The 14494-nt window shown below is 43.6% G+C and overlaps 1 protein-coding gene across 1 annotated transcript in view; it reads left to right on the top strand.

The window, feature by feature from the left end:
• The window catches only part of SHKBP1 (SH3KBP1 binding protein 1), a 36581-nt gene extending 24175 nt beyond the window's left edge, over nt 1-12406 (top strand). Inside the window, exons 14-18 of the mRNA XM_066581203.1 lie at nt 2146-2301; nt 3030-3126; nt 3265-3449; nt 4227-4362; nt 5637-12406. Of these exons, the coding sequence (XP_066437300.1) occupies nt 2146-2301; nt 3030-3126; nt 3265-3449; nt 4227-4362; nt 5637-6186 (1124 nt within the window). The 3' untranslated portion in view covers nt 6187-12406. The remainder of the gene's footprint in view (nt 1-2145; nt 2302-3029; nt 3127-3264; nt 3450-4226; nt 4363-5636) is intronic.
• The last annotated feature ends 2088 nt before the right edge of the window (nt 12407-14494 follow it).

Genomic DNA, 14494 nt, shown 5'->3' with positions numbered 1-14494 from the left:
TGTAATAATAATGGAAATAGTCTTGGTTGACCACTGGCTTTACAGGAAAACGAGTGTTTCTGTTAACATTTAGTGGTGCCCCTGGGTGGTGTCACATAACGTTTCTACTCCACGGCTGCGACCAGGTCTTCACTTCATACCCTCATGAAGTTTTACAGAGTGCATACTTTTGCGTCCTCTGATGCTGCTCTTGGTCGCAGGATTCTGCAGGCAGCAGGACCATGGTCGCATCAGAGGTTATTTTGGCCAGGGACTGCTTTTGGATGTCCCAGTGTCTACGCTGTGCCCTCCAATGACGGCCAAGAAAACAGGCTATTTTGTTGCTTGCCATCGCATCTTTTTCTCGAATGTTCAGAAACTGTCTGTTTCTCTGTTCTGAGCTTCCCCCCTTCACTACTTTGTTTAGTTATGTTGTTTTCAATTATCCTGTGGGCTTTTTCTCTCCTCCTGTGTATGTACTGCTATTTAGCTGAGTGGCTACAGGAGGGATATAGCGGGTAGGAGGAATGAGCTCTTCCTTTGCTTAGACTCTGCCCCTAGTGGCAGGCGTTATATCCAAAGGGCTTCGCTGTGTTCCCCAACGAACATCTGAGAATAGGATTTCATGGTTACAAAATTCCTGTCTTCTCTATTTTCCTTTCCTACACTAGGGCCCTCTAGTGGCCGACACTCCTCACTGCAATGGCTGCACTGCCACAAAGGATAGATTTTACTGCTGAGTTTGAAAGTTTAATGCATTGACCTATATGGATTTTGCGACACACTCGTACACTTCAAATGATGAAAGCCACAATATTTTCTATAGGAGAATTTGCAAATGCTAATTAATGCATGCTGCAGAATTCAGTTTCCAGACCATGCCCTAAACACACACACACTTATTCATGCAGAATGCACACAGGATTTAGAAACCTCTGCCAATTCATATACTCTTAGGCCTCGTGTCCATGGGCTTGCACGGTTTCCCCATGCAGAATCCCACAGCGGATTCCACCCGGCCCGCAGACATGAGGCCAAAAAATACATTATATTCATCTGTCCGGACGCGGTGCGGGTCTCCTCCGTACGGTGGGATCTTCTTTCTTCTGCACGGCGGATGCACTCGGGACAGCTGCAGCTTTCCGCGCGCATGAGCTGTGGCTTTTTTTTTTTAAACTCCTGCTTTCTCACGGTTGACTTCATTGGAAGCCGTCCGTGTGGGAAGTCCCACACGGACGGCTGCATATTTTCTCGTGCAAGCGATCCGTACACCGTGTTTAAAAAAATTACATCCGCAGATATTTAAATACCTGCCGATGCCCAATGCTAGTGTATGGGCATATTGAACTGTGGATCATCCCTGTGGATCATCCGCGCAGGTGACCCATGCGCAATTTAATTATGCCCTTGGACATGAGGCCTTAGGCTATGTTCACATCTGCGTTCACGAGTTCTGTTTTCCTGCTCCGTTATAATTCCCTAGCTAAACAGATCTGTATTATAACGGAACAGAACAGCACCGAACGGCCCTCCATTGACTTTATTGGTGTTCGTTTGGTCCCCGTTCAGCTGTCCAGCATATTACAGGCCGAAAAAGTCCTTCATGCAGGACATTTTCTTCTGCCATTTTGTGCCAGAACCTTTGAACAGAGGTTCCTAACTCAGATGTGAACGTAGCCTTACACGCTTTATATTTTAATGCCAACTCGCCCATCCATATTTGACTCTGAGCCAAGAACACGTCTCTGGGAGGTCATGTGGGTGATGTTTGCCCATCCTTGTTTACTACCGCTTTCAAGTGATAAGTTTAGTACTAATGCAGACTGCAGATATGAACAGTTGTTCACTTATGGCTCATTCTCATTTCTATGGGTTTATTCACATGTGAGTATTTACGCAGTGTAAACAAATCGCAGTATGACCTATTTTTGGGCATATTATGTCCCAAAGTAGCCCAAATTAAAGTAAATTGCCCTTTGCCAAAAATAGCAGCACTCTTACGTTTTTTTTTTTATACATGTGTAAATCAAAATGCAATCCACAGGGAATATGCGTATTTCTGTTGTGTAAATACATTAATACGCAACTGAAATACACCTACGCCCTGTGAATGAGGCCGCACCAGTTTTCAGCTGTAACTCCCTGTATGTTCTTTCTCCTGCTCAGTTTGTGCCGATAATAACCATGTGCGCACGTGGACGGTCACTCGCTTCCGTGGGATGATTTCTACCCAGCCTGGATCCACCCCTCTGGCATCTTTCAAAATCCTTTCTCTAGAAGACATTGACGGACACGCTGGCTGCAGTGCAGGAAATGATATTGGTAAATGCATCTGACTGAACGCCCTCCAATAAACGTCTTTCAGTGATGATTTTTATATATATATTTTATATATATTTCTCTGAAATAACAGATTTTAGAAGTTTATTGCAGATCCCGCTCCTGACTCTCCTTTTTTCCGTGGAGACCAATGTTAGGGAGCCGTGCTGTATCTGTAGTAGTGGCTAGTTGTAGCTGCTTTCTTTTGCTATATTGCTGCAACTTTATTCCAGACTTTTTGGAGACTTGCGCTGATCATAGTCGTAGAGGTATTGCTGTGCCGGTAGGATCACTCAAGTTAACTATTGAAGACTGTAGAAATGTCTTGTTTGGGCAGCCATGTCCAATGAAATCTCTCTCCCAATCGGTAATAACTGGGACAGTGTTTGGGCTCATTCACACAAGCGCTATTGGATTTTGTTATGGCAGCGGGGAAGCGGCACCCGGTTGTCGACTGGAACTGTCCTATGACAGAACACCACAGCGCTGAACGGACCACATTGACTAAAATGGGGTCCATTCTGTTTCTGGCCATCCATCCAGGATTTGACTGGAAGAAATGGCACTGCATGCAGCACTACTTCGTCCTATTCTTCAATGGAATTCGGTGATGGAGGTTCCAAACTTCTGGTGCTGATGTGAATGAGCCTTTTTTGACCTTTTGGTCCGAGTAATAATCATTCACTGGTTTATGCTATTTGGCTTCATTGTCTCATGTTTTGATCTTTCAGGTCCCTTCGGAGAACGAGATGACCAGCAGGTTTTTATACAGCGCGTTGTTCCAGATTCTAGCATTGTCTATGTCCGTCTGTCTTCCACTGGAAAAAGGTAAATCTTTTTACAACTCTGTTTTTGAGCTCATTTGTGGCTGCTAATGTAGATCACACAGGTCATTTGCAAATCTGTTTTGATGTGTTTTTTTTTTTTTTTCTTTTCCTTGGCTAATCCCACTTTCTTTTTCTATAGGATCTGTGAGGTGCGTTCTGTGGATGGGACACCTATTACTTCCTTCACCGTTCATGAGTGTGAAGGATCTAGTCGCATAGGCTCCCGTCCAAGGCGCTACCTCTTTACTGGACATGCCAGTGGTTGTCTGCAGATGTGGGATCTCACCACTGCTATGGAGGTGGTGAATAAAGGAGAAAGTAAAGGTATGCGTTTTCTGATCTTCTGGTGACTAGACTTGTATGATCCAATGCAGTGTTTCCCAAACTCCAGTCCTAACAACAACCCCCAAACATGTCAGGTTTTCAGAATTTCCATAGCATTGCACAGGTGATGTAATTATAGGATATCCTCAAACCATGATCTGCTGGTACAGTCGTAAGGACTGGAGTTTTGAAAACTCTGTTCTAATGCATGACTGGTTTATTACCCTGCTCTCTGGACCTAAATGACTGTGATCCCTTAGCAGGTCTTTATTGCCTATATCATCCGACTATAGTCTTGCCGCATAATCTGTCACCTTTGCTGTAACAGTCCCGTTAGCCCACTTTTACAGGCTTACACTCTGGTGGCTTCACCAGTCAAGTTCATGGCATTGATTTTTGACCTTTGCTATATCAGCGACCATTAAAATAAGGAGTTCACTAATTTTGGCTGCAGAGCTTATAGCTGAGCTTTGTGGATACTCCGTGTTACAAATGCAGATCTACATTTACATTGTAGGCCTATTTGGGGCCTCTTTTGAAGAGTTGGTCATGTTTAATTGAAGAAGTAGTGCTGCAAGTGCAGTGCTGTTTGCTGGCCAAAATGATGGAAACCTTGGCAGATCCCATTTCATAAGCCACCAGTTTCCATTGGCTGAATGATCCAGCAGAGCGTTGTGGCTTCTTTTTATAACGGAAGCCACAATGGAGATTTGAGTCTTAAGCTGGTGTTTTCTCCCATAAATTTCTATCTTTCGTTTTCCTCCTTCTCCCTTACAGCAGAGCAGGGCGGCCTTACACAGGAGGAGCTGCTGGAACAGCTGGAGCAATGTGACCTGGCTCTGACTCGTACTCCTGAAATGAGCCCCGCCACATCCTTTTCTCACACCGTGAACCCTCGTGCATCAATATCCAGGTATGTTCTGCTATTGAAGGACAAAATCTATATTGAAGCTCTACTATAAAAAGTAGTCACTGGTTGATTTACTTATAGTCTGGTGTAAACGGGCAGGCATTTGTCTTCCAACGACTAGCCAATAACTTTGCAGAGAGGTGTGCGCTTCACGGACTGTAAAGTTGAACAACACTAGCTCTGTGTAAAAGCACACAAGCAGTTGTTCATACACTGACAACTCGCTGTAGTGACTATCTTCACTGACCACTCGAACAGTAGTTGCCCAGTTTAAAGCCACCCTAAGGCCTGATGTCCATGAGCACATCAGGTTCCCTGGGCGGAAGCCCTGCCGCAGGATCCCGACCTGCCCGCGGCATGAAGACATTGCTTACCAGTTCGGATGCGTGAGGGTCATTCGTCGTCTCCTCCGTGCATGTGGGTGGGCCCGCCGGCCGACACACCACATGCACAGTGAATATATATATATATAATATAAAAAAAAAAATTTTTTAAATCTGCTTTCCTGCGGGACCCGCAGCACACCCGGGGTGACAGTTCAGGGTGTGCCGCAGATTTGACGACTTCCATTGACTTCGATGTAAGCTGTCCCTGGGGGATCCGTGGCAAAACGGAGACTACTGCGATTTGTTTTCCGGCCTGGAATGTTCGGGAAAGAAACCCACCCATTAATTAAGCGGCAGGAGCCCATGATTGTATATTAGCGGCCTGAACTCGGGTTCCCCACGCGGATCCCAGAATTCAAACCCGTCCGTGGACCTGAGCCATAAGAGTGCGTTCACATGTAGTGGATTTGGTGCAGGTTTTCCGAGCGGTAAATTTGCACTAAAACACGTCAAATTCCATGTCAAAATCTGCAGCCATTGGTGCGTAATTTTGATGTGATCTGCGGCAGACTTCGTCCCCTCAACCGAAAGGGTAAAATCTGCTTCAGGTTCGCAGCAAAATATGTGTCAAAATCCTCACCAAATGGTGCAAATTTTGATGCTGATCCACACCAAAATCGGCCGCACAAAATATGCTGCCGATGCTGGTGCAGATCCGCTCATATAAACGCACCCTAAGACCGCATGATCAGATTCTTGTGCCTTGCTCCCTTTTTGTTCTGTAGTAGAATAGACATATCCAGGACCGTGAAAAAAATGTTTTTTGACCTTGGATGGAGAAGTTGAATAAGCTCTGACTCATTCTGGAACTGTATGTTACTTGCACATGTAACCTTTTGGTGATGTCCTTAGTGTCTATTTCACTCTTCTATTCATGGTCCCTTCCTGCAGCTTGCAGTCCCAGCTCAGCGACGGCACACGTGATCGGTTCTCCAGGCTTGTGGTGTCCTCTTCTCATCGCCCTCAGGCTGCAGCTGCTCGCCCCTCTGATGCTTGGGCTTCTCTATGCAGTTTGCAACCGCAGCTATCTGGAAGCTTCAGTTCATTGCACAAGTCGGACACGTTGCCTCGTTCCAGCACAAGACCCAGCAAAGCTCAGAACAACCATCTGAAAGTTGAGGCCCAAGTCTCTAATCCGCCATCTCCCCACATCAGTGGAAATTTTGTGGAGCGCTGTCAAGAGCTTGCCCGTTTCACAGAGTCCCATCTGTCGGACTCCCGTCGATCAAGCATCGATGTGATTGCTAACAGAGCCAAGCCATCACGGAGCTCGGCATCGGTGAAACGGCCAGCTTCACCGGCCCCTCAGCAGCCATCACCTCTTTGCATTGCTCCATCACTGTCTTCTCAGTCTTTGGCATCAGTATTTGATATTCCCACACCTTCACCATCTCCGCCTAAACCCCCACCAAAGCCCAGACTGAATGAGACGTCTTTCTGACCATCACAGTTCTACTGAGAAGCAGCAAGGAGTGCGGCTCATGCTGGCAACCGTTTTGTTGTCCAAGAGCATGTTGAATGGGTTGTGCCCGCATACTATCCCATGCCATCTGACCTCAATGCACACGGGGTGGGACAGTAGTGATGGCTAGCAAATACTGTGCAGGGGTCCTTCTTTGGATAACAGGTCCTGCACACAACGCTTGCTGGTTGTCTCCGCAATTGTCCCATCTAGTGTGCTTCTGCGTCACACTATGCCTGAGAGGAGATGGGGTGGGAGAGTACAGATGTGTCCTGTCTTACTTTTCTTCTTGGATCTAGAGATCCTGAAAGGACCAATGTCCGAAAAAAATGTTAGAGTTCGTTCACATCAGTTGTGTGTTTTGTTTTTTTTGTTTTTGCATTGCAAAACAGAGAAGAAATGGTTCCATTTGAAGTCCCATTGATTTCAGTGGGATTTTCTGAGCTCCTGTTCTGCTCAGTTCAATTCTGTTTCGTTTGATTTCCATTTTTCCCCCCAAATAATAGTAGAACGGTCTGCGCTATTTTAGGTTAAAAAACTGAAATCTCATGGATTTCTTTTTTTAACATTATAGTCAATGCGTGACGTAACTCACCGGAAAGGCTTCAGTTTGGTTTCATTTTTGATGTCCATTTAACAGAGCTGTTTTTGAACACAGATGCACAGAAGGGTAGAGACGAAAGAATAGAGGGGGATCACTTAATGAATCTGTCTACTGGATCCATTAGAAAACGGAGACTGGTTTCCATTTGAACTCGGATCTGTTTTTTTGTTTTTTTATTTTGGAACGGCCAACAAAACTTCAAAGTTCAAATGGAAAACAGTCTCCGTTTTCTAATGGATCCAGTAGACCGATTCATTAAAAAAAAACAAAAAAAACAGATCCATTAAAAATGGAAATCAAAATGCTGATGTGAATGAGCCCTACCTGTTGTACTTATGTTATGCTTCATGCAATACGTGTGCACGAATGTATAGAGTTTGCATCATGGGAAATCGGAATTGGAATTTGTTGAGAGGTCCGGGTGGGCACATCTATCTGGCAGCACAACTTTTCTAAGTTTGTTTCCGGCCAACTGATGCTCTCGTTTACTGTACAATTCTGTTGCCTTCTCCCCATATTACCTATTTATTATGCATCCACTTTTATAAACTCTTAGATACGACTATATTCTTTTACTTATGTTACTATAATGTGTTAATAGCAGCAGCAATACTGAATCAAATCCCAGCTGACACCTTTGGATTCTGATTTGTGCCTTATTAGAACAATGGCATTGCTCATTGGTGCCTTTTTCGGAGTGCCATTCTGGCTCTGGTCATTATACCAGCATAACTGATAACACAGGATCATTGTATTAACCCCTTAAGGACCTGGCCTATTATGGGCATAAGGATGCAGCAATTTTTTTTGGAATCTTCACTTTTCAAAAACCATAACTTTATTTTTATTTTCCTGACGACACGGTGGCCGTATGAGGGCTTGTTTTCTGCCTGACGAGCTCTAGTTGTTATTGGTATCATTTTCTGGGTACATATAATGTATTGTATAACTTTTTTATTACATTTTTTTTGGAGGGCCGGAGAGAAAAATGCTTTATTTCTGCCATTGTTTTTTACAGCATGAGTCATGCAGCATAAAAGACATCACTAAAAATGTAGTTTTGGTATTTATCAATTTTTTTAGTTGTTTTTTTTCCTTCCCTTTTGCACTGTAAACCCCCTTCTTTTTTTTTTTTTTTTTTGAAAGGATGATTCTTCTTTATATCGCTGCATTCAAGATCCCATAATTTTTTTTATTTTTTATTTTTTTAGTCAATGGAGCTCTGTGAGAGCTTGTTTATTGCTGTAGCTCTTGATGGTACCTTTTTTGGGTACGTCTGTTTTTTATTTATTTTTTTTATTGAGCTTTTTGGAAAGAGAAATGATCAAAATTGGCCTTTTAATTTTATTGTAAAGGTCACTATGGGCACGGCAGCATTGAATGCTCTTTTTTTCTTTAAATTGAACCACTATTATGTTTACTCTGACTTTTTTTTCACACAATTGCATGCCTGTAGAGGATTTGCACTGTGATAATACATTGTAGTGGTCATATGCCATGGCTGTCAGACGCAGATGCCAGGGAAGGGCATCAGTTTGTCATGCTAACCCATTGGCCTACTGTGGTGACAGCACCGTGGGCTGTTGATGCCACAGAGGAGTGCGCTCTTTCTGTGAACACTGTACATGCCACGATCAACATTGATTGCAGAATCTAAACAGTTAACAGTGGGGATCGGTATTCTCACGGATCTCCAGTGATGCAGCAAGACGCCGGTTGTGAGTTACAGCTGGCTCCTGCTGCAAATGGCACTGGCTCAGCTTTTGAGTCTATGCCATGCACGGGACGTAGGTTTACAACCTGTTGCGGCAAGCACTGGCCGCTCAGGACATAAACTTACATCACACAGCGTAATGTCATATTGGGTATCTAACCAGGTATAACATGTTAATCACTGTGATAAACAGGGCATAGCTTTACTGTACTGTCATGTGTTAGCATCGTCCTTCTGACATCACTACTGGCGGTATTAGTATTCTAACCTATGATGCATTTATATAATGTCGTGGATCGTACCACTATCACTGTAAACTGGCTTGTAATGATTATCCCTTGGAAACGGGCATTTGACTTCAGGAAGCAGTACCTTGGTCTCCTGACCTTTTGGCTTGTTGCTCTTTTTCATTGGGTACATATTTAGGTATTATTCTACCTAAAATATTGATCATCCAATGTTTCTATGATTTGGTCAGTTCAGCTTGCAGGTCAGGGGTGAAGAGTTAGTTTTTCTCAACCCCTTAGTAACCGCCAATATGCTTCTTTACAGAAGTCACTAAGGGGCCTTATTCCAGTACACGAACCTTCTTTTTTTTTTCTTTCTTCACAGCGCATCAGAATAAGGCTGGTATGGGTTTCCTATACCAGGGAAGCTCTGATCTCTATTGCTTAAGCCTTTATATGCTGTGAGCAAGGCTCGCTCCGTCGCCCACCATAACCTGTGATGTGGTCGTGGGGTGTTGATGGGTTGCTATGCCACTTGGAGGCTTAAAATGGCCTCCAGGTTTGCCAACTACAGTGGCTATAATCCTAATGGGCCGCTGTAATACCTCAATATTGTCCCTAGTAGGAAAAAATAATAAAAATGTAAAAATATGTAATACAGTAAAAAAAATATATAAAGTCAACCCCCCCCCCCCCACACTATGTTTCGAATTAGAAAAAAAAAATAATCTGCGTTCGTGATGGCCCATGTAAATATATTAGCACAGTGAACGTTTGTTAATCTTGCCTCTAGAAAAATGGAATGGAATAAAAGAGGGATCAAAATGTTATGTTCTCAAAAATTGGATCAATGAAGAGTAAAGCTTAACTTGGCAAAACAAAGATCCCATAGAGCAGCAATAGAAAACTGAAGTTATGGCTCTTATATGCAGAGGCACCAAAGCAATTTTACATTTATGTATTTATTTTTTGTACACTAAGCCGGCGCTGCAGTGTGGATTTCCCTGCTGCAGCATATCAATTTTTTTTTCCCCCCGTTGCAGCCACGCTCTTTCCTATGGGAGCGCCGGCCGCAGCGCAAAGCATGGAGCCAAGCCGCTCCAAAACCCACAGCTAAGTGCCGCAGGTTTTGAAGCAGCACTTTCCTGGCAGAAATCTCGCTGTTTTCGCTGCGGCCAAACTGCAAGATTTCTGGCAGAATTCCGCCCTGTGAGTACCCAGCCTAAAAAATGCAAAGGAAAAAAAATAGCAAAATCATAAATACTGCATAAATTTTGGTATTGTCGGAATCGTGGTTACCAGAGGACAATATCGCATTAATTTGCATGCTAAACGCTGTACACAGGAAATCCAAAATAAACAACTTGTCATGCAAAAACAAGCCCTCAGGCGGTTACTTTAATGGCAAAATTGAACTGTTATGGCTCTAAGGCATGTGACTATAAAAAAAAACAGGAAAACAATAGTTGGTCATTAGGGCCTAAGATGGCACATTAGTAAAAGGGGTTAATGCCTGAAAAATAGAGTAATTACTTGTTATTAGGCAAGAGCTTCATCTAAATTCTGATCATAAATTGCTGAGACCCTCAAAAATCCGACACACTGTGAGAAAACCAGTTTTACCTATTAGTTATCACCAGTTTATATTTTCTTGGACCTGAATTTGTGGTGCCTCCACCTTTGTTACCAACATCACAGTTCTTGGTAATGGGACTGATTTACGTGGTTCCTGACTCCCTACTTCTACAACAACTCCACCCAGCCATCATCTTCCTTCTGTACTTCTAGTATTCCCCTCCAATTGCTCTTTTTAGAGTTTCTTGCAGTTTTTTTTTTTTTGTAGTTTGGGAAAGACATCAAAGTGTTGCGAATGTATCTGCTGTAGGTAATGTGTCTTATATTGTGGATCGTGCCCTTAAGTTCTGTTACTCTGTATTCCTACTGGATGATCAGCCAAGGAATTGAATTTGTTCGATGTCTGTGGGTTTGGTGTTTCTCTGACTCTGTGGGTTTGTGTCTCTTGTCTAATTCCTCTTTCTAAAATGTGAGTGGGTTCCGACAGAAGGAAAAAGGAATAGATTTAAGCCCTCCGCCACACTAGCCATTATTTCAAGTTGCACCCGAGCGGCTCAGGCACAACTCGCATCAGCCAACACGTGGGCACCAGTCATATGCTGTCCGATTTACATGGCATGTCCAGTTTCTCATTGAAATGGACAGGGAAAGGACATGGCGTAAAACTTTTTGACATGGACCATGTGGGAGGAAGAAAAATTAGTGTATCGCCTTATAAGCCTGTAATGGGCTGTCTGGGGGTTAATACTGGCGGCACACTGTCCCAAATATGGTGGTGTGCACCTAGCCTTAAAGAAAAGCTTTTCCTTGTTCCTCCTGTTGGTACCTTTTTTCTACAGCAAATCTAGTATTGGATACAGTAAAGCAATCTAATAAGGCCAGTATTCCGAGGGCTATTCCCTCTGCACATTCACAGGTGTGTAATTAATATATATATATATATATATACACACTGCAGAAATCACTGTGTTAGCTGACAGGTAATCAAGACCGTAAGTATTAATTTTCGTACTCTGGCACCAGAGGAAAATGTAAAGACCATTTCTTTTTTCGTATATATTTAAACCACGATGCGCGGACCTCAATAAGCGCTGACGTGTCTTAAATCTGCAGTTGATTCTTAAGGTGCCCATGCAGGTTAGACTAAAGTTGATGAAAATGGATATTTTCAACCAAAACATGTTGAAACAATCGTTTTAGCCAAGTGATGACCGTAACCTTCTTGGAAAAAAGTTGGTTGCGCTTGACTTTTTTGTATGATGGTAGAAGGAAGATTATTTGTCGAGGGAAAGCTTTTCGTTCGTTAACGATTTTTCGTTGGAAGAATGTTTTCGGAAGGATTGTTCCTCTGTGGTCTAGTGTCATTGTATATGTATGGCCAGTTTGAACAACTGACTGCTAATATGGACCTAAATGTGTATTGCTGCATCTGTGTAATGAGTGTTCACCAATGAATTGTTCATTAGTACTTCCATTAGCAAACTAGTTCTATCCAATGTATGTGGCCAGCTCTTGGTCGCACACACTTCCTATAATCTGTCTCTGTGTCTTAGCTGTTAGAGACAGATTTCATGTGACAACAGGCAGTGGACAGCAAGTTAGTAGAAAGGGAGACCCCTTGTGGCCAGTACTGTGGCATGATTTTTTTTCAGCACAAAAACATCATTTTAGGTAAGTGAAGTGATTTGCACTTTTGGTAGTTATCCTATGGATATCGCATAAGCACAGGTTTGTTTAAAAGTTAGTGACCATGAAATAAAGGTGTAGCATTTTTGGATATGTTGGAAATTGGGGCTTTTATCTATGGCAGGAAACTCTGCCCCAATGCTGTGCTCCCAGCAGACTGGGATCCCATAGCCGTAGTACAATGGACATAAAAGATCTCGAGGGACGTGATGAGAGGTGGTAAACTGAATCCATTTCTATTCAGGACAATAACTTGTATTAGTAAACCTCAGTGCCATTATTTTTATTAAGACATATTTTATTTTTATGCTTTTTTTTTGTATTGTATGTATGTCTGATACTTTGTCTCCTGATATTTTCTATAATATTGTTTAATAAAATAAGATACCTGTCCTTCTTTGTACTTCATTTTCTACTATGTTTTCATAAATGTTTTTTGCCGAGATTCATAGAATCGTAGAATGGTAGAGTTGGAAGGGACCTCCAGGGTCATCGGGTCCAACCCCCTCCTCAGTGCAGGATCACTAAATCATCCCAGATATTTGTCCAGCCTTTGTTTGAACAGAATGAATTAACAAAAGTTTTCTAAAATAAGGTTCATCCCATAAAGAAATCCTAAGGTCCTGGGACCCCTGCTTCCCGTGGGCAGGCAGCCAAGACTCTACACCTGCTTTGATTACCCAGTCCTGTCCAGTCAGAGCAGCATGTAGTGTCTTAGGCCTCATGTCCACGGGGAAAATCAGGCCCGCTACGGATTCTACATGTAGAATCCGTAGCGGGTCCCTCCTGCCCCGCGGACATGAGGGCTGAAAATAAGAATTTAAAAGAATTTACCTATCCGTAGCGGGCGGGGAAGGTCTGCTGTTCCTCACGGCCGGATCTTCTTTTTCGGCCGGCGGATGAATTCGTCACGCCGGCGGCACGTCGTCGAAGTGCCGCGTGCATGCGCCGGGCACATCCGCCGAGCCGAAGCAAGAAAGATCCGGCCGTGAGGAAGAGAAGACCTTCCCGGTCCGCTCCGGATGGGTAAATACTTTTAAATTCCTATTTTAGGTCTCCCGCGGATCCGGACGGCTTCCATAGGCTTCAATAGAAGCCCGCGGGAGCCGTCCCCGCGGGAGACCCGCACGAAAATGGAGCATGGTCCAGATTTTTTCATGCTCCATTTTTTTTTTTAAAATCCCTTTTATTGACCATCCGCGGGTATTTATCTACCCGCGGGTGGTCAATGCATCCCTATGGGATGCGGATCCGCATGCGGGAGATCCGCTGCGGATCTTAAATCATATTTTGCCCGTGGACATGAGGCCTTAGTCTACCAATGTATGCTATGCACAGTGTGCACCAGGTTGTCAGAGAAGCCTTTCGCCCATCTTTATTTCTCCAGGCCCAAAGGGTTGCTGTAAGTCCGCTAGAGCAGAAGCTGCTCTTAGTGAGTAGTTGTTCTGACTCACAGAGGTGGGATCTTGAGCAGGAGACTTGCCTCCTATGATATCCATATCTACCTACTTAGGCATATGGGCAGCGGTTCTTTTTGTGAGACCACTGTAAAAGATATTTCCACAATATACTTTAAAGGGAACCTGTCGTGCCCTTTATGGTGCCTTCACTGAGTAGTGATTAGACATGCCGACTTCAGCAGTCTATCAGTTTTGGGGTAAAGTCTGCTGCTTTTAAATAATTTGCAGCTTGTTCTTGCAGCTCTCAGCAAGAGAGGAATCCAGTTTATTGATGAGGTGCTTCCTACCCCCAGCATTCTACCCCAATTGCCAGTTTTCTAGCTATTACACTACACACTGGGAAAACAGACAGTCATGGATGTTGGTTAGGGTTGGCAACACCTCATGAATAAGTGCATCTCATCTCTTGCCAGTAACTGCAGAAAGAAGCTGTAAGTTCTTAAAACCACCACACACTAGTACATAAATGATAGGCCATTGAGGTCCGCTTACTGGCTGCAGTTAGAGCCGCCCCATCCCCTCTGTCCTATCAGCATGCCGGCTCACAAACAAAAAGAACGAAAAAAAACTGTAGAAAACGTGAAAGCAGCTCACCCACACCGGACTCTATCCTGAAAACTAAGTAGCATGGTGCAGGGAAGAAAGCTGCTTCGGCCTCGGATCTAATTCCAAAACACAAGATTTCTTCCAGCACTCATATCAAGTAAAAACAAAACTTTTATTATAGCATCCTTAAAAACTTCCTCATAGAAGCAGATGGAAAAAATGACAGTGCTTTACATGTTTTGAGCCTCACAAACCAGGAGGAGCCCAGTTTGTGAGGCTTAAAACATGTAAAGAGTTACCCTTTTTTCTTTTCCATCTGCTTGAAAGAGACTCTCCGCATCCCTCTCCTCCCTGCATTAGGCGCAGGAGTACTTAATTAATCCGTAGATATTTAGCTGAATTTAGTAAGACTGGCGTGCTAGAGTGATGTGTGGCAAATTTTATTCAGGGGCTCTTAAAAGGGCTATACCATGAG

The sequence above is a fragment of the Eleutherodactylus coqui genome, chromosome 10 (assembly GCF_035609145.1).
Source record: "Eleutherodactylus coqui strain aEleCoq1 chromosome 10, aEleCoq1.hap1, whole genome shotgun sequence".
NCBI classification, from domain to species: Eukaryota; Metazoa; Chordata; class Amphibia; order Anura; family Eleutherodactylidae; genus Eleutherodactylus; species Eleutherodactylus coqui.
Note: the sequence above shows the minus strand (reverse complement) of the source record. Positions and strands in the feature narration are given on the sequence as shown.